General features: G+C 58.3%; 5 protein-coding genes across 5 annotated transcripts; all 5 read left to right on the forward strand.

Moving 5' to 3' along the window:
- Positions 1–135: 135 nt before the first annotated feature.
- Positions 136–1,974, forward strand: LSCM1_03481 (uncharacterized protein; the record flags this gene model as incomplete). Its single annotated transcript, XM_067321023.1, has 1 exon — positions 136–1,974. The coding sequence occupies one exon, from the start codon at positions 136–138 to the stop codon at positions 1,972–1,974; it is 1,839 nt and encodes a 612-aa protein (XP_067177633.1).
- A 1,047-nt stretch (positions 1,975–3,021) lies between these two features.
- Positions 3,022–4,323, forward strand: LSCM1_03482 (uncharacterized protein; the record flags this gene model as incomplete). The annotated part of the gene is made up of 1 exon (XM_067321024.1): positions 3,022–4,323. The coding sequence occupies one exon, from the start codon at positions 3,022–3,024 to the stop codon at positions 4,321–4,323; it is 1,302 nt and encodes a 433-aa protein (XP_067177634.1).
- A 2,949-nt stretch (positions 4,324–7,272) lies between these two features.
- Positions 7,273–8,412, forward strand: LSCM1_03483 (uncharacterized protein; the record flags this gene model as incomplete). The annotated part of the gene is made up of 1 exon (XM_067321025.1): positions 7,273–8,412. The coding sequence occupies one exon, from the start codon at positions 7,273–7,275 to the stop codon at positions 8,410–8,412; it is 1,140 nt and encodes a 379-aa protein (XP_067177635.1).
- A 3,331-nt stretch (positions 8,413–11,743) lies between these two features.
- LSCM1_03484 (uncharacterized protein) lies at positions 11,744–12,766 on the forward strand (the record flags this gene model as incomplete). Its single annotated transcript, XM_067321026.1, has 1 exon — positions 11,744–12,766. One exon carries the CDS (start codon positions 11,744–11,746, stop codon positions 12,764–12,766), a length of 1,023 nt encoding a protein of 340 aa, XP_067177636.1.
- A 1,912-nt stretch (positions 12,767–14,678) lies between these two features.
- LSCM1_03485 (uncharacterized protein) lies at positions 14,679–16,682 on the forward strand (the record flags this gene model as incomplete). The annotated part of the gene is made up of 1 exon (XM_067321027.1): positions 14,679–16,682. One exon carries the CDS (start codon positions 14,679–14,681, stop codon positions 16,680–16,682), a length of 2,004 nt encoding a protein of 667 aa, XP_067177637.1.
- Positions 16,683–19,409: the final 2,727 nt, after the last annotated feature.

The raw sequence follows: 19,409 nt of genomic DNA on the forward strand, positions 1-19,409 counted from the left end.
AACAGACTCTCAAAGTGGTCATCAAGGCAGAGGCCGCTACTTAAGCACATTCCCCATACCCGCTCTTTGCCGCTGACGTAATCATCACGTGGAGGCTACTAGCATACCGGTCAGTCAGAGGAGGAGAGGGGCACAATGCAGACGTGGTATCGTCCCCACCCGTACGGAATTTACCCGCGCGGCAACGCTGTGAGGCATTCTGACATCTTCGACCGACTTGGCACCCTCTCCCTCTTCACCACTGCTACGACGGATGCCGACAAGGAACACACGGAGCAGCCCTACCTAGACCTCATCCAGTGCTTTCTCTCCTTCCTCGAGGTGCCGGACCTGTGCCGGCTGTCACGCAGCTGCACGGGTTGGTATGTGCTGGTGCACTGTACAGACGCCTTCAAAACGGCGTATACGGCCTTGTCGCCGTCCTACCTGCGGTACCGAGGCAGCTGGAAGGAAACAGCAATACGAGGCTACGTGGAGGTGTATGGCGGCATGTCACATGCGGTTCCCGCCTCTGCCATCACAAACACCACCCCCTCTGCAAGTCAGTCGAAACTGCAGACAAAGGTGAGGCAAGCTGATCCGACGCCGGCTGCTGAGGCGCCTGCCGCGCTAGTACACCACACACCGGTGTGTGTTCGCCGTCGCTTCTTCTGTGACCAGCTCTTCCAGGCTTGGATGTGCACCATTCTACCACCATACTACCACCTCCAACCCTTCGCGGTGGAGCCAGAGGAGGCTTCGCCGCCGCCTTCATCTTCCTCGGCGAGAGCCGAGAGTAGTGCAGGGTGCAACATTAGGTCGAAGGGCCGAAAAGCAAAGCGAGATGCAGCATGGCCTGCCCCCGCGTCGTCTTTCTCAACCGCCGAGCTCTCCAGCTCGGCGGACGCTACTCGAGGGCATAGCTCAGGGTACACCTCAAAGTTTCGCCCCGTGGAGCGGTGCAGCCGTATTTCGGTCGCCGAGTTCCACGAGCGCTTTGAGAAGCCGAGCGTGCCGGTGGTGATCACGGACGTGGCGACGGAGTGGCCACTTTTCAAGATCCTTCAAGGCCGCTTCGCTAACTTAGCGGACAAGAAAGACGCCCTCGTGCGTAGTGGCTGCCCCGTGACGTCACCGCTGCGCTGCGAGCACACAAACATGAATCTGGAAGACTACGTTCGCTACGCGACGGAGCAGAATGACGAGCGACCAATATACATGTTCGACGCCGAGTTTGGGAGTGTGCTGGATGCAGAAAAGTTGTATACGGTGCCGCCCTACTTCGCCCGAGACGACTTCTTCTCCACGCTCGGGGATCGCCGGCCTAAGTTTCGCTGGATCATCGCAGGACCGCAGCGTGCTGGCAGCAGCTTTCACGTGGACCCCAACTACACAAGCGCGTGGAACGCGAACATGACGGGTCGCAAGAGGTGGCTACTCTTTCCGCCTGGGGCGACGCCACCTGGCGTGCTGCCGAGCGCTGACATGACTGAGGTAGCGACCCCGGTGTCGCTGACAGAGTGGCTCTTAAACTACTACGATGCAAGCTTGCAGCAGCTGCAGCACTGCGGGTACGAGTGCATCTGCGAGCCGGGAGACATAATGTTTATACCATGCGGATGGTGGCACTTCGTCATCAATCTGGAAGACTCGATCGCGATTACGCAGAACTACGTCTCGCGGTGCAACTTGCCCAAGGTGATGAAATTCTTGCGCGCCATGAGGCGCTACATCAGCGGTATTGACGAGGATGCCGATACAGCGACGGGGGAGTCTACGGCAAGGCGGCAGCGCAGCTTTGCAAAGGAGTTTGAGGCTGCTATGGAGGCAGCGCACCCAGCTTTAATGCAGGAGGTGGCGCGGCAGCTGGAGGAGGAGCGGCAGAGAAGAGAGAAGCGCCGGCTTGCTCGCTTGCAGCTGCTGGACCCGTCCTCAGAGGGCTTCACGTTTAGTTTCGAGGCGGCAGCAGAGCGGAAAAGGGACGCGCAAGGGTGAGTCCACAGGTTGTCGTCGAGAGCACGCTTGCACCGTCATGGGCAAGCGTCTTACGGCGGCGCCATCATCGCCAGCGTTCACTTCTGTTGCTCCCATCCTTGGATTCGTGCCCCGCAGAGACGCGAGTGGTCATGGCAAACGCCAATAGCAGTGCCCTGCCCATCCTCGCAGCTCTTCCCCAATCATGCACACGCGCATCGACAGAGGCGGAAAGGCCACCAAAACGGAGCCCTGCACGGAGGGGGGACGCTCGCGAGCACGAAAGCTACTCCTTCGACGAGGGACGCAGACTGCATACCGATGCGCCTTGCCGTATTGCGTGCACCTCTACTCGCCTGCACCTTCTGCGCTGGGTCAAATAATCACTATAATCGCTGCTGCGTATGTGTTTTTAAACTAGCAGAGTCGACTACCCGGAAAGCCGCACGTGTATGTGTGCGTGCGCCACGCATGGGTGCGTGGCACCTGATGGTCAGTCCTGCTTTATCGCTACACGAGAAGGCGCGCACATCAACTCTGATGGGAGGAAAAAGCAACGAAGCAGAAAAGGGGGGCTGCTGGTGAGAAGAGGCTATAGCTGAGCGAGAGGTAAGTGGATGGGAGGGGGAGGGAAAAAAGATGCCGCCCAGCGATACGAACAGGGCAGATGAGGGCTGCACACCATCTGACGATCGAAAGCCGCGCGCTGTGGAAGCGGTGCTGGCGGCGGCAAGGAGCTGCCGTGCTGAAGCTGCACGAGGCTACCACGAATCTCTTCTCCTTCACCTCGATCTATCACCTGCACGATTCGGACGATGGCACCCGCTTCGTTGCTGTTACCCTCTTTTATGCTTCACCCCTTTCCTTTCCATTGGGCAACAGTGCCGATCTGAAAGGTATCGCCAAGCGGGAGGTGGCACATTCTACGCTTCGAATCCTCTGTAATCGGTAAGCCGTGCGCACACCCACCCACCCACATACGTGCGTCCCTGACGGCCTCAGATCCGCTTCGAGAAGGCATCCGCCGCTGACTTGTAGTCTGCCCTCTTGCGCACGCCTTGGGTCACCATGGGCATCCTAACGAGATGGTACGAAAGCCTGGCGCAAGAGAAGCGGCTGGAGCTGCTGATGACCCTGGGTATGTACGACGAGCGCGTATACGAAGTGGTGGAGCGGCATCAACTGGCACCTGACATTCTCCAGACGCTGCCGTCTCCCCTCGCCGCCCATTTTTTGGCACGTGGCATGTGCTACGACGCCATCAACGAGGAGGTCATTCGCAACTTCGTGCGCATCTGCATGCTGTTATCGCGCTACCGTACGGTGGAGGAGGCGTCGACGTTAGCGGAGCTGATTGGCAGCTGTGGGCTTCCAGAGCAGTATCGGATGCAGATGTTCAACTTCAGTGAGACATACCGGCACATGATTCTTTCGCAGTCCTTTTTCCCTCAGAGGGCGGTGCTGCGTTTACTGTCGTACATATTCTGCGACGATTTCCTCTCCGATGCGGTGGCGCAGCTGCAGTACAAGTCGGACATTCTGAACCACGTAAACAAGGTGTACATCACCACGCCCGACTTTGTCTCATGGCGCTACTCTGTCCGGTGCATGTCCCTGGCGGGCGGCTTCAACGAGGACCGCTCAGATGTCGAGTACACAGAGCTGCTTACGCGAGCTGTGTCCCAGGCGCTCCCTGAATTTCTCAGCTACTTTCTGGTCACGTTCTGCTACGCCCGGTTTCGCTTGTACCCGCAGCGGGTGCGCGGCATCACTCCGCGGTGGTTGGTGCGGCAGCGCGCCTGCTTTTCCGCCCTCTACTGCGCCTCTCTTGGTGTGTACGCCAACTTCCTCTTGGAGTACCGGGCGCACAAGCACCGTGTCTTGTATGAGCTGCGCAAGAGCCGAGAGCTGCGACGGCGCCGTGCCGCGGAGCGCCGCAGCGTTCCGTACGACAAAAATCCGTACTTTGACAACCTCGAAGGGGTGACGCGACGGGTGTACACGATGCAGCTGTCTACTTACACCTTCACAGCTCTTGGCCTCACGGTCTCCATGCTCCCCTTGACCTCCGTGAAGTTCCCGAAGTTCATGGGTGACGTCGCGTGGCGGCACCCCTTCGTGCCGCGACTCTTTCCTGCCCTGCTCGGCATGCACGCCGCCTCGCGCTGCCTCATCCCCTTTGTCGTCGCACCCTTTATGGCCGTCAGCGTGGCCAAGTACGGCAACTGGGGGACCTCCCTGTACGACCACTACGTTGAGTTCCGCATGCGATTATGGCACAGGAAGGTGGACGTGGCCTTTGACACGTCGACCGAGGTAGATGAAGTTGATATCACGGCCGCTGACATGAAAAAAAAGGGCGAGCTTTGAGGCGCCGCGCCGCGCGTCTTTCTCGCGTGCTCTTTCCCTTTTGATGCGCGTAGGCGTACGCAGTTTTGTGGCGAACTGTGCATACATGCGCTTGCACGTACATGCAGACGCGTTTGCCCACAGGGCTAAACACACACACACACTGTTCCGCCGGCGCAGGATGCGGCTTCACTCGCTTTTGAGAGGGCCCTCTCAGGAAGGGGAAAGGGGAGGTGCAGATGCGCTGTTTTTGCCATCGCTTGTCGGCGACGGGGAGAGCCGCGGTGCTGCTGCCCCTCGGCCGACCCGTCTGCTTCTGTGGCGATGAGGGCGAGCGGGTTCTTTCCAGGACGCCTGGGGAAGTGCAGATGCTCTTCACACAAGCATGCACCTGAACACATACGCTTCTGCTGCGATGACGGCGTTGCCGTCCAGCTAACCCGTAAACCGTGGTGATGCGCATGACGCCGTCTACAGTTGGCGAAAGGAGAGCAAGAGAGAGAGGGAGTCGATCTATCCCATGGCGGGGACAACCCCCCACCCCTCCCCTCTCTGCTCTCTCTCCTCCCCTCTCTGCTCTCTCTCTCTCCCCCACCATCGGATCTCTCTCTTTCTCTCTCTTTCCTCCTACTCCTCTCGCCAGCTCGTTGCGCTCTCCCTCTCCCATTCTCTCTCATCTGCAGCTTTTGCTGCATACGGCGACGTCAGGTGGCACGCGCACAGGCACCCCAAGTGCAGTCACCGCTGACTGCGCTGCACCACGCCGACCCTCGATCGTTTGTTCCCTCACATCTTGGGAGGGCCGCATAAACATTCACCTACGCTCATCGGCCGAGCCTAGCGAGAAGGCTGAACGTGGCACTGGTGTGAACGTCACTCTGCTGCCTGCCTGTGTGTTTTCACGCAAGTGCGTGCTCGTGTTTCTCCTGCTTTACCTGCATGCCTCTGCAATTTCTGCCTTGCCATACATGCGGGCAAATATTATGGTAGAAGCGTATCATGAAGGGTGGGTGCTGACGGCTAGTCTTTGATCCCTCCTCCGCCGCCAACCGTTGGGTGCGGCTGTCTCTGCGAAAGCATTCGCGCTTCTCCTTTCATTGTGCGTTTACAGTTTTCTCTTGTGCGTTTTTCTCGGGGCATAACCGATGAGGCGAGGCCGAAGAGGGAGGGAGGAAGGGAGACAATGAACCGTCGAGTGCTGGTGCTGCAGTGGAATCGATATCCTTTGTGGCGTCCCTCTACTTGCCAGTTTCACATGTAGTCTTCGCTGGCTCCGAGGAGCGGCCCTCATGTTTCGTATGGGCCCCTCTCTTTGTTTTTCCCTTATACAAATCCAACGCAGTCTATGCCTTCTGAGTTGGCCCCCGCCCCATCCGGCCCCTTTCCATGCCTCCACACCGGCTAGCTCGCAGGTTTGCCCTTGCGGTTGGCATGTCTCCTCCCCCGTCTTCTTTTCTCGCTCGTGCGCTTTTCTCTCCTTCACGCGCGTGTCTTCTGCTCATTTGTTCCCGGCGGGTCTTCTCTCCTGGGAGCCCCTCCCTCCCTCTTCGGTCCTCATCGGCACATCGGGCAAACCTCGGTGAGATCGCTGAGGGCGATGGGTTTGGTTTTACCACCTCTTTCCGCTTATCTTTGTCTCTCCCGGCATCGACTGGTGTGCTTGCGTCTCTCTTTTTTTTCGCTTCTTTTGCACGTCATGGCTGCCGCTGTGTGTGTGTGTGGTGTGTTGGTGGCCAATCTCAGGCCACCTCAGCCGGGGAGACTCTCACAGGGCATCTGGTGCAGGAAATTTCTGAAGTGCGCTGCTCTATTCTGCTTCCGTCTCGCTGTAGCTGTTGCCGTTCGCCGCGCAGAAGAAAGAGGGAAATACCGTCTCTATTTCTGGGGTGGGGAGGAGGAGGGAAGGGATTCTTTCAGCGCACCCTCTTTGTGCATCCTCCTTATGATCTCTTTACGCTCTGAGTTTGCTCGGCCTTGCGCGCGTGAGCCCGCTTCCCTATCCTACTTGCTTCTTCCTGCTCGTCTTCTTTCTGTATCACCCGTAAGCATCAGACATGGAGAGGGGAGGGATAGCTCAATGCTGCTGCCGCCGCTTTCTGTTCTATGCTTTGCAGCTGTCTTTTGCGTTGTAGCAGCTGAAGCGGTGAATGGTGTCACGATGGCGACAGCGAAGCATTATGCCCCCCTCCCCTCCCCTCCCCGCTCACCATGTACCCTGCCCTTTCGCGTCGGAGGCGGAACCTCTAGCGACGACGTGGTGAGTAGACGTACCAAATCAGAAGCCAAAAAGACGAACAGCAAGCCATCGCGGAGATGCTTATAAGATATGCGTGCGTGTGTGTGCAGGTGCCCCCTCCGCCTCCCCAGGTGGACCGGGTGAGGCCCCTCCCTCATCCTTCCATGCCCTTCTCCATCTCGGCTGCGAGACTTCCGACAAGAGTCCTCGCGCTTCTGCATCGTTTCCTGTTAGCGCCCTTTTTCCTTCACTGCCTCTCTTCATCCCCCCCCGACACACACACACACACGACACCAAACCCCCTCGTAGTCTGTTCTCCACCTTTTGTAAGTCTGTGCGTTGGTTTCAGTCGCTGTCTCTGTGCTCTTCCATAGTGTCTCTACAGCGAGATACAGTTGAGGGGCAGATGCGCGCTCACACGGCGACGCATTCCCTCCCCGACCCGAACGGAGTGTGCCGCCCCCGCGTGTGCATGGCATCATAGACCGTCTTTCCTCTCTGCCCCCTTCCCTCTCCCCCTCTTCCCGTGAACAAAACGGTGCAGCGGAGCCGCCTGACGGGTCGTCAGCGTGCGCTCATTACCACATGCAGAGATCGATACTATACGCGAGCGAACCGCATCCGCAGAACTGCCAGTGCTGGGCGGACTCCCGAGCAGCTCTCTCTCTCTTGTTGCTGTTGGTCTGTGACAGATGAGTGATGTATGTGCACGTCGTTGAAGGACCTCTGCTGCAATGGCTTCCGAGTCGCACTTCGATGTCCATGTAAAGGGATGTGCAGCAACTGCATTTGAGATCAGCCAAGCGCGTGGCCGTGTAGCGGAAGCGAGGCGCGTGCTGCTTGAAACCGATGATCATCTACGTCAGATACGCAAGGTGTACCGAGCGCTTGACCTTCATCCAGTGCTGCCATCTCCACGAACTTCAACGGCACTGGCCGCACCGCGCCCAGTGATGCACACCCCTATGGCAGCTCACGGTGAGCGCCCGCCGAGTACGGAGCTTCGAGCGCTGGGAGACGCCTCCAACAACGTATTTTCTCTTGCCGCACAATACAGCGTCGCCGCGCTAGAGGTTGCCTCACAGGGCTCTTCGACTACACGCACCTTTACTCCCATGCCAACCATGGAATCGTATGTGCACAGGGTGGTAAGCGAGCTACCGGTTAGCGTTGTGGCTGAGGATGCTCTGACCTTTGTGGCTGCGTGGCGAAAGGAAGATGGCAAGCGCACGCCGCTAGAAGATCTCATTAACGACTGCTCGGAGGCGCGGTGTAACTTGGAGATAGAGGAGCAGGGTAGCCGGGACCGACTGCGCCAGCTACTGCTGACTGTGTGGGAGCAGATGGAGCGATTCGTGTTGATGGGTGAGTACAACAAGTTTGTTGTCTTCTGCGTTCATCAGGAGCCTGTGTGGCGCCAGGCGGCTCGTCAGCTTAGAAGGGAGCAGGGGGCACAGCTCAAGACAGCCGCGGACATCTTCGCCCGTTTCTACATGGAGGAAGCGGCTTGGACGGAGAAAAAGCTTATGTTTCAGGAGGCTGCCGGCTTTTTGTCGCAGTGCTTTGCCGAATTGGAACAGCAGCGGTTTTCCCAGGCGCGCGCGGCAGAGCGCCACCGCGGTCTCCAGTCGGCATGCCAGATGGCCCCTCTGCCGTTCGGGCATCGCTCGCACCCGCAGCATCTTCAAAGTTATAATGATGGCAATGCTGCTTGTGCAGCAGCCGACTCGACGCCGCTGAGAGCGCAAAGGCCTCGTGGTGATCCATCGCACGGGTGCTTCGGGAAGCACAAAGCGCGAGCGACCAAAAATGCGGGGCCCCTCTTTGCGGTGGAAGTGGGTCTGCACACGCAGCGCGGACACGCAGGAATCTGACATCTCGGCAACGGGAGGTGAGAGTGAGGCGGCGCCGCACTGGTAGCACACCACCGGCCGCATCTTTGAAGGGCGGCGACGCGAATCGCCGACTGGCATCCCTCCCTCCTCCGCCCCCACCGCCGCTGCCGGTGTCGTAGCACACTGCAAACGCGGACACGAAGTGGCCGAGGAAAGAGGGGGATCGGGGCACACCGCAGTCACACACGCACACACCTGCAACGGAAGGGGAGGGGGGCGCAACTGCGCAAAAATAAGTTGAGATTAGGGCCACCGGACGTGTCGGAAGGCGTCCTGCGATGCGAAGCGCCGCGACGGCTGTGGCACTGCCGCCTCACCGAAGCCGAACGAAGCTGCCAAGACGGTGAGCTTCTCTGCAGCTACGCCAACTCACGCGTTTTCACGCCACGGCGTGGATAGGTGGATGTGGAAGGACCCTGGCAAAGAGGTAGGCCCCCAGGGAAGGTGGCGCACACTACCACCGTGAGCAGGCAAAGATGCGCTGGCTACAAGAGAGCGTAGACGCAAGCTGGCTGTTTGCCGTCAGCGCTTGTTGAGGCTCGAGTCTGTCCGCCGCTCTCATTCCATGACGTACGGCTATGCATGGATGTGTGCAGTCAAGGATGGTCTCGGCCACCATCTTTCTTTCTCCAAGAACCCTACGTCTTTCACTATGAACGACCTTGTGAACGCATGTAGTTGATGTCTCCAGCAACTGTCTCGACGTGAGCCTCATCCCACTTCCCCACCACGAGCGCGTTCTCAAGGGCGCAGAATTCTTCTTCATCTTTTTTTTTCTGTCAGCATTCTCTTCTGGGCGATGCGCTGCTAATGCTTTCTTGTGGTCGCCACTTGCCTGCGCACCGGAGAGTCCGTAGACGCCAAGGTGCCCGACTTGCGTGCCGCTCATTTGTGGATACGTCTGTCGGCTTGCACTGCGCACTCCTTCGCGGACGCTGCGGCGCATAAATATATGTTTGCCTGTGTGTGCCACTATTTTGTATGTGTGGGCGCGGGAGACGAACTCCCGATGCAAAGGGGAAGATAGCGTTAGTGGGGGTGGGTAAGGGGAAGGGAAAGAAGAAGAACCTCTTTCCCTCTCCCCCACCACTACCCCTGCTGCTGCTGCTCACTGCATTTTTTCTTCATTTCTACGCGCGCTTTCTCTATTTCCTCGCAATCAGTGGAGGGAGGGGGGCACAATGGCGTCTCTTTCCGCATCGAATGCCCTTTCCTCCTGTGCCTTGACGAATGCCTTGCGCACGTTACCGGTGCTGTCCACAAAAAGGGCACTGTCTTTGGTGTCAGTTCGCTTTGTCTTGTGCATTTTGGTGTACCTCTATGTGACTCTCTCTCTCGCTATATATATATATGTGTGTGTGTACGCCACCCCTTTCTCTGCGTCGCATGTCCTTTGCGTGACTGCTTGTTTCGAATAGTTTTTTCTTTGTTTTTTTTGTTCCTTTCCGAGAGGGAGGCCTTGGTGCCCGATGCGAGTAATGCGTCTTAGCCCGGCGCGCGGACGAGGCCGTTGTATCCTTCCCCTCCCCCCTCTTTGCCATCCCACTTTCTCTCTGCCTCACCACCATTGCTTTCTAGTCAGTAGCGTGTGCATACCTCTTTTATCGCAACTCTGGTGCCCCCGCAGTTCCACAGATACGCATTTTGCCTACTCTTGTGTGCGTGTATGTGCGCGCTCTCTTTGCCCCCCTCCCCCTCCCCCGACTCTCTCTGGTGTGCTTTTCTTTTGGGCACCTGAGCATGTTATGGACACATCGGGGGGAAAGTGGAGGGATGGGGGCTGTATATGGAGGCCATAGCACATTTCGTACACATCTTCATGTCTGCCTCTCCTCGTCTTTGTGCTTATCTGCCGATGTATTGGTTAGTGCTTGCAGCCGTGCGCTTCGTTGATGCACCCGACGCCCGTCACTCCTTTCACCCCCCTCTCCCCACTTCTCTTTTTTCACTTTTTATTTTTTGTCGTTTGCGTTTCCGTTTTTCTCCCAAGCGCATCCTCATACGTAACGTTTACCTGCCGCTTTCCAGACACACACACACACACACACGCGTGTGCTAGCGCACAGTCAGATGAGGCACGAGCATCGGGGTCAAGTCCGCCCTGCCGGCGGCGCACTCCGTGCTTACGCCTTTTTGTCTGTGCCGTCTGCATCTCGCTGTAGCTGCTGCGTCTCATTCTCTCTCTGTCTATTTCCCCTCTCCGCCTTCGTTATATCTTCGGAGAGTGATCTTTTTTTTCGGTGTAGTGTTGAAATCGATCTTCTTTTTGTTTCGGCGGCCGGCGCTGATGTTGTGGCGGGCACTCTCTGCGTGGACCTACGTGTGTGGCGCCGTGCCAACGTAGCCTGGGGTGTCATCTCCTGAAGACAGAAACAGGGAGGGGGTTCGCGAGAGTGTGTGCGAGCACGACATGTATAATAGAACGCTAAGTGAAGGCGAGCAGTTCTCGCTCCTTCTACGGTTGGCACATAAAGAGAGAGAGAACAAGCGAGTCGCTGTTGTCGTTGCGCATCGCGTGCGTATAGGTGTAGGCGGGTGTCGCCGCCTTCGACTTCTATGCCAAGGTGTTTGGCTTTCAGACTGAAGAGCACGGTATAGTTACGCGCGTGTTCTCAGACTCCGCGGCACGTATGTGGCTTCAGCAACAAAAATGACCGACATGAGAGGGGACTCCCCTATCCATGTCATCATCTGTACACCTTCTGTCCCCTTCTCCTCCCACCCGCGCTCTCCAAACCTTCCCGGCCGATTTTGCCATGCTAACATATTCACGCATCAGTATACCTCAGCAACCATCATTCTGCATTCACGCCGCTTTTTGCCATGGTTGCTGCAGCGGCCCCCTTCCCCGTTTCTCTGCTGGCACCGCTCCCCCCTCTTCTCTCCCCACTCCTCTAATCTTTTTATTGACTCTTTCGCGCGCACCTCATTAACCATTCAGCATTCCGTGGTCTACTGGCGAGGGACGCGGAATTCTCGCGGCCCAAAAAGGCCCGACTCCACCAGCGCAGACACACGCTCGCGGGCGCGTTTCCACCCGTCTTGGGCACTCCTGATTTGTTCCCTTTTATTTGTCGTTCTTTATTCCAACCCTTTTTTGCCGCTCTTCGGCTGCTTCTTTTAAAAAATCGTCCGTGGTAGAGAGGGCGCTGGCCAGCACTCGGCTAAGCACATTCACGCGGTAAAGGACACCCCATCTCTCCCGAGGACTGCGTCCTTGTCTGTGTGTGTGTAAGGGGGGAAACCAAGCGAGAGCTTTCTCTCTGCTGTTTCAGTTTAGTGAGGCCATCGTTTACCACTTGCGAGGTTTATGCAAAGCTCCAAGGCGCCACGCCCACCACCGCCGCGCCGCGTGCCGCCGGGGGCCGCCATGACCAAGGATGCGAGCTCCGACACCTACCTCTCCACCCACATCCTTCTCCGTCTCAGCGGCGCCGCCCTTATCTCGCAGCAGCTACTGCAAGTGAAAGACTGGACGAGCGACATCAAAATGGCTGTGGTCACCGCCGATGACTCGCTCAAAGCGATCTCAAAAAACCTGTGTGTACGACCCCCATCGCTGCGCGACGACGCCACCACTGGCGGCGACGATGTGCAGTCGCTCGCCTTCGCCTCCAAGGCACTCTTGAAGCTGGCTCAGGAAGAGGAGGCGCAGGATGCATTCTACGCGAAACTTAGAGAGACGGCCACTGTGCGTGCGGAGATGCAGAGGGGGTCTCAAGATGCAACGCTCCAGCAGTACAAGCAGCAGGTGGAGTGTCAGCTTGCTTCCTCTATGGCAGACTGCCGATTGCCGCCGCAGGTGCGCCGGAGCAGTTTACCACTGCAGGAGCATCAGCTACTTCTGAATCCTTACAGCGCCGCGCGCCGACAGCTTCTCAGCACGGCGCCCACCGCCTTGTCAGGTGGCAAAATCGCCTCTCCGTCCGTCAACCTGTTGGCTGCTACTACAGGGGTGTCCTCCACGTCGATGCCAGCCACCATAACCGCCCCATATCGCAGCTCGACCTTTAACGCCGCGACACAACAGCAGTCGCCGCTTCGTAGCTCGCCCGCCTCCCGCCGCGGTGCAAACAGCAGTCTCTCTTCTGCTTCTCCTTCTGCATCAGGGACTTGGAGTGGCGTACAGACGCGCTACGACTCGACAGCAACGGCACAGCAGCCAGCACAGCAGCCAGCACGGACACCCCAGCCAGTGGCGCACGGCGCCTGCAGCGGCACGAGTCGTCCACAGCGAGGAAGCGCCACCGGTGGTGTGCACACTGGACATCCGAAGCAGAAGCTGAGCCAGAACAGGCGGCAAAGCAGCCAGTCAAACTACTCACCCCTGTAGGGCGGATGACAGGCGTGCGAGGGCGAGGGGAGTAGTTGCCGCGGAGAGTGCACGCCGGGGGTGACTTGGCGGACAACGCCTCGAGTGCCGCTGCCCCTCATGGGTACTCGTCTCCGAGCGCCCCTCTGCTGGCAAGTGAAAGGAAAAAAACAGATGCGCTTCCGTCACCGCTTCCTTCCTCTTTTCGCACCCTCTTTGCTCTGTCAGTGCCGGCTCCTCTGCAAGCGTGCATGCAGCTCGTGTCGCCAACGGTGGCGTGGCATCATGATGCCGGTCAGCCAAGGTGAAAGCCGTGACGGAGGGTAGGGGTGGGGATGCGTACGTGGGCGGAAAGGCCGTGAGCGAACAACACCCGGGCTCTCCTCCACTTTAAGAGTTTGCCCTTGGCCCTGGTCTGACTTTTTTTCTCGCCCCGCTGCGGATTCTTTTCTCTCCTCACAATGTGAGCCCAGCAGATCGCGCCATCGCGCGGGACTTGGGGGCACCCCATCACGCGTGCCTATGGCACTCCAGCCCTCCCCCAGTCTCCTCCCGTCCTTTTCGGCTTTTTTCCTGTGCTTCGCTCGTTTCCACGCGCCCACTTGTTGTTCCGTTTCCCAACAAGACTCCGAAAAAGTATACAAACATATATATAGAGAGAGAGAGATAGAAGCACGTCCGTAGAGGGGTCGAGCGAGAGCGAGGTGCTTGAAGTAGACAGTTTTTGTATGCGCTTGCGCATCTTCGTCGGCTCTTTCATCGTCGATCTCTCTTTCTCGCACTCTCGGCGGCTCATCTGCGTTCGCAAGGACAGCAGGGGGCGACGATCGATGTATTCGGGTAGTTTTCTATTCGCTTAGGAGCTCGCACAGCTTACTCGTTCTGTGCGAGAGTACAGAAGTCAGCTCTGATGTCACCCAATCGATCTGCTGCTGCTGTGTGTGCGCGCGAGTAGGCCTAGCTGCCCTTTGCCCCTCATCCCCTCATCCACCCACCCACCCACCCATCCACACGCACTCACCGCAACCCACCCACCCATCTCCCTTCTCTTTCACACTTAGCGTTCTGGTGCTCTCTTTGCCTTCCTCGTCCTCTGCCTTACACATTGCCGACCTTTTCCGGTATCTCTTCACCGCTGTTCGGCCTCGATCCGTGCCCCCTTCACCCGCGATCGCCCTTCCACTCACCTGTGCTCCTCGACACACACACACACAGACACACAATTACGCAAACACACTCGGCTAAATATCTGCCGTTTCACAGCGGCCGGAAGGTATCAACACCAAAAATCAAAGGGGGAGCCAAACACAGCGTTTTGGCTCCTTCTCTGCCCTTTTCCCCCTCTTCTCTTTTGTTTGGTTGGCTGCGGGTGTCTTTGTGCGCGTCTGTGCTCTCTGTCGTCTCCAAAGGGTCGCAGCTGGGGCCGCGTACGCAGGGCTGCGCTGTAGGACCCGCAAGCACAGGTGAGGAGACTCCAGGAGCTGAGGCCTACGCTACTACGTCGGAGAGGGAGGCGCGGGTCTGCGCCCTGCGTCGCTCACTCCACGGCTCGCTGGCGAGTTGTACAACTCCTTTTTCCTTCCCTTTCAGTTGTGTAGGGACCTCCTCCGCCTTTTCCCTCGTCACGCCGTCGCGCTTAGACTTCTGGCCCTTTTCGCGCCTGCCGAAGCCGCAGCGATTCGCTTTCGCGACTGCCCTTTCTGTTGGGAGCACTCCAAGAGAGGAAGACGCCTGGGAGAGCCGTCTCTTCACTCTGTTTGGATTTTTTTGAAGTCGGTACGTGGCACCATCGACAGACAACGGCGCACACGCTGGCAGAAAAAAAAAGAAGCGCACCAACTTTGCTGCTGCGCTACAGCGTTATTGCTTTCTCAGCGGCCGTCTCTTCGCCGTGTCCCAGGACCCTCTTCATAATTCGTTCTTTTTCTGCGCGATGCTTCCATCTCCTGGGATGAGGCTTCCGCCTACCACTCTCCTCGAGGTGGACGTCGCTCCGCAGATGGTCGACATCCACGAGGAGTTCGCGCCTCTTCTACGCCTCTCTGGCATATGCACTGTGAGCAGTGACGGCAGTAGCAGCAGCACCGCTGTGGGACCGAACGGCACCAGCTCTGGCCCCGGGCCGAGCAACGGCGGTTTCTCCGGCGTCGAAGAGGAGGAGGTGCGCGGCAGGCGCAGCCCAGCCCTCTCCCCTGTGCGCGCAGCCGAGAATAAGCTGGCCGAGCTCATGGCCCCGGTTATGGTGACGTTGCCGCCGCCCATGTCCGAGGAGGATGCCGCCTCCATCGACCGTTATGTACGTAACTTCCGCATGCAGGAGGAGTATGAGCGCGCGTACATTGCTCTCATTTTTAACGAGTACAAGAAGCGGAAGAGCATCGAGCAAAAGTGGGATAGTGAGCTGGCGTCGATGCAGAGCGAACTGAAGCAGCTGCGGCAGAGGGAGCTGCCTCCAGAGGTACGCGCCGCTCTCTCTGTCATTGTAACGGAAGAAGCCGGCGCCCGAGCGACTGTCCAGGACGCGTACGACAAGTTCCTAAGGTGGGTAGAGGAGACGACGCCGCAGTGGATCGAAGCGGTGCAGCGGCAGGAGCAGCAGCGGATGGACAACGAGAAGGCCAAGAAAGCGGCCATGGCAGCCGCACGAGAGGCCTTGGCGCAGGAGCTGGCCATGGGGAAACACCTAAGCGACGTGAGCGACGGGACTTCCCCCCACACTGTCGGTACCGTGTCTGGCCTCCACGAGGACATTATCCCCTCCTATAAGCCGGCTCTCTCTGTGGAGCAGCAGATGCAGGCGTCTCGCGAGGTGGCTGAGGCGCTTTCTCCAACGGAGCTGCGCCGAAAGGCCATCCACATGCTGGAGGCGGAGGAGGCGGAGATGAAGCACCGCCGCGAGCAGCAGCTGCGTCTGTTGCGCGTGCAGGAGGAGCAGTTGCGCGCCGAGATAGCCCTCAAGGCGCAGCACAAGGAGGAGAACGCTAAGCGACGCGAACGCGAGGCCGAGCAGAAATGGGCGGACGAGCTGGCGCGGCGGTACGATGCGCTGCTGCAAGAGGAGCTCACCTTACAGAGTCGCATACGGGAGCGCGAGGAGGCCGAGGCGCGGAAGGCGGCGGAGCGACGCGCGAAGTTGGCGGAGGTGGCGAGGGAGGAGGAGCAGCTGAGGCGGCGCATACACGAGTCGGAGGACCGCCGCAAGGCCTCCGAGGAGGAGGCGGCGCGGGTGGCGCGGGAGAAGAAGATGCGCGAGGTACGCGAGCAGGAGGAGATGCTGCGGCAGCGTATCGCTGAACGCACGGCCGCTGCAGAGGCGGAGCAGCGCGAGCGCGAAGCGGAGGCCCGCATACGCGCGGAGGCGGAAGCGGTGCGGGCTGAGCAAGAGGAAGCGCTTCGCCGATTGAGAAAGGAGCAGGAGAAGAGGGAGAAAGACCAGCAGCTGGCCTACTTGCGCGATCAGGAGGAGGCGCACAAACGGCGCCTTCGAGAGAAGGAGCTCGCTGAGATCGAGGCGAAGCGCCTTGCCTTGGAGTCGCAGTGGCAGCACAGAGCAGCGGCCACGCCAGCCTGGGGCGGTCACTCCGTGGCCTCCACATCTGCTGCCCCACTTGCCATGCCGTCAGCGGTCGCTCCTCCAGCCGCGTACGTGGTGCCGCAGCAGGCTTCCATGAACGCGTGCGCCCCTGTTTTGCCCCCACACGCCTACCAGCCGGTGCCGGTGCTGCCAGCACCTGCTGCTGTGACACCTGGTTTCTGCTACCCCAGCCCCAACCCAGTGACAGTAGTTGTGCCGGCAGCAGGAATGCCACCGTCTTCACGTCCTGAGTGCGGAGGCTATCCCTTCACTCAGGTGCTGTATCCGCCTGTGGCCCAGCAGGGCCCTCAGCCCTACCCACCCGCTACCACGGGGTACCACCCCGCGGCACCGCACTGCTGAGCTCCACCAGAGGGCGATGATGAGGACGCGGGTGTCGCAATGAGCGACTGCTGCCATGGATGCTCCGCTACGAGGAGCTGCAGGCCGGGTGACGCGGGGACCCTCCCGACACATGCCGTACACAACGGTTCGCATTTCAGCTCCTCCCCCGTCTTCCCGTTTCCATGCAGTCATGCTGTTGTCACCGGGGTGGTCGTGGTGGTGGTGGCGTGTGAGGGGGTTGGTGAATGGACCACCTTGTGTTGCATACCGCAACCTCTGCTCTCATGATCGCTTCTTTCATGCGCGGGCAGATGGGGCAGCTCCCCCCCTTCCCGTAGCGTCTTGTCTTTACTCCTTTACCCCCTCTCTCCCTGCCGCACTGTCGACATCGGCCGATGAACCCGCGCGTGTTGATGTCTTCAGGCGCATTCTGTCTCCTCAGCAGTAAACGCGGCTCTTAGACCGCACCTCCGCTCTGCTTCTGCTGCGCTGCTGCCGCCTCACCTGATTTCGTCGTCGCCTCTAGTGCGCGCATGCGTGTGTGTGTGTGTGTGTATCATACCTCACTTGCAAGATCTATCGGCTCTCTCTCTCGTCACTTCGTTTACTGTTTGCTTTGCCTCTCTTCTTGCCGATGGGCGGCAGCGAGTAGTTGCGCATGCGTGTGCAAGCTGTAGCAGCAACAACAGAGTAACGTGTGTGCCTTGGGGGGAGGGTTAGCGACAGGTCTGTCGCAATTGCCCCTTCCCGTCGTGAACGGCGAAAGGGGTAGCAGTGAGTCTCCGCTGTGCGTGCTGCACGTCTTTCCCAGGTGCACACGACATCGACCCGACGGGGACGAGAGTGGCTGGAGCCGGCATGGGTCTCGCTCTGCGCTTCTTTTTCGTCAGCGCATCAAGCACCGGCGGCACTGACCGTTGCTGCTGCTGCTGCTGTTTCGCATCCTTTTCTCTTCTCCCGTGCACATCTTCGAATTAACTTCTTCCCCCCTTCCTTTCCCTCCCCTCATGTCACCGATCCCCTCGTCATACACACAAAATGCCGGCTCTAGAGTGGCATGATCGTTAAGATTGTGTGCACACCCGCGTCCGACTACGACACATACACTCCTCCACCCCAGCTCGCGCGCATCCTTCGCCGTGTGAGCTCGCCAAGCGGCTCTGCTACACCATCTCTTTCTCTCAAGGGAGCATACACAAATACCCATTTGAAAAGGAATTCTTCCACGTACACACACACACGCATACACACACATATATACATATACGGAAGGGGGTCTGAAAGAAGTGAGAGAGAGAGGAAAGGGGAAAGCGGTTTCGCGTTACGCTGCGCCTCTGCGTATTCGTCTCCTCTTCGAAGAAAAAAGAAAAAGGGTCCTTTTCCATTCTCTCTCTCTCTCTCCCTCTTTCTCTCCCTCTTTCTCTGTGCGCGTGAGGGGGCTTCTTCTTTTTCTTGTGTGTGTGTCCTCTTGGCTCTGGAGCTACCGGAGCTTTCCCCTCCCTCCCTCCTCCTCCTCCCTGCCCTTTTGGCCCTCTTTTCTTTTTCTTTTTTCACCTCTCCTGTGCTCCTTACATCTCAGGCCTTTTTTTCTCTCTATTCCGCGTGTGCTCGTTTGTTTCCCGTTGATGTCAGCTTTGCCTTTTCTTTCGTAGGAGGCGTCTTTTATCAGCCATACGCGTCATCTTTCTCTTGAATCTCTGCGTGTAGGTGTGCTGTGAGGGTAGATCGAGCACACGCATACACACACGCAAAAAGGCGGTGAGAGTAGGGGAGACGAAAACACTTTTCTTTTTTTTGCGTGACTGCGCTCGCCGCCGTCGTCTCATCCTCCTCCTCCTTCGACGACGACGCTTCTTTGAAACAGTGTCGTGCCTCTTTGTGTTCCGGATAAGATATGTGAGACAGAGGCGAGTCGAACCGGGCCAGCCAAATTAAAACAGTGTTGGTGGCAGTGGTGGTGCAGTCGCGTCGTTCCTTTTTTTTTCTTTCGCTGCGGTCGGCTTTTTCGCTGGTTCGTGCGCTCATCTCTGTGGAGCGCCATTGGAGAGTGCGGCGTATCACTCACCCTCTTTTTTTCTGATCATCACTTTGCTTTCGTTTTTACATTTTGTATCTCTCTTTCTTTTTTAGCTCATCTCCCTCTCCCCTCCCTCTCCTTTTCTGCTCCTTTCCCATTGCATATGCTCTGAGTGAGGCGAGCGTACAGCCCCCCCTCACACACACACACGCACCATTATTTCCCAGTCGCTCACCACTATACACCTTGCCGCCGCCTTCCTCTCTAAAAGAGCGCCTGCCGTTCCCTTTCTCCCGCTCTCGTAGCCCCAGTGCGCGGGCACACAGGTCCTCGAAAGGCATCGCTGACATCTCGACCTCTTCCCTTTGTCCACCCTCTCTCGCCAAGGCGCAGCAGCGGCACTCCTTTCAGCCTTACATCCAGCGTCCTTTCTCCGCGTGAGCTAACCCTCACAATAGACAAGGACGTTGGAGCAGAAGGAAACGAGGGGCTAACGTCCATTTTTTCTCTGTGTGCTGCTTGTGGCATTCGGCGCCTTAGTCTCTGTCCGTTTGTGTGTGCGTGCGTGTGTGATTGTGCTTGATCAGCATCGGTCGGTGCGCATCATCGCTGCCTCACTGCTTTCCTCGTCTGCCGCTCTTCGTGTACTGCTCACAAGGGGAGAGGACGAGGGCGCTTTGTGTTTCTTTTGTTTTTCTTTCCGTTTTGGCGCCTGAGCCCTTTTCAGT

Source organism: Leishmania martiniquensis, chromosome 27 (assembly GCF_017916325.1).
Source record: "Leishmania martiniquensis isolate LSCM1 chromosome 27, whole genome shotgun sequence".
Lineage (NCBI taxonomy): Eukaryota > Euglenozoa > Kinetoplastea > Trypanosomatida > Trypanosomatidae > Leishmania > Leishmania martiniquensis.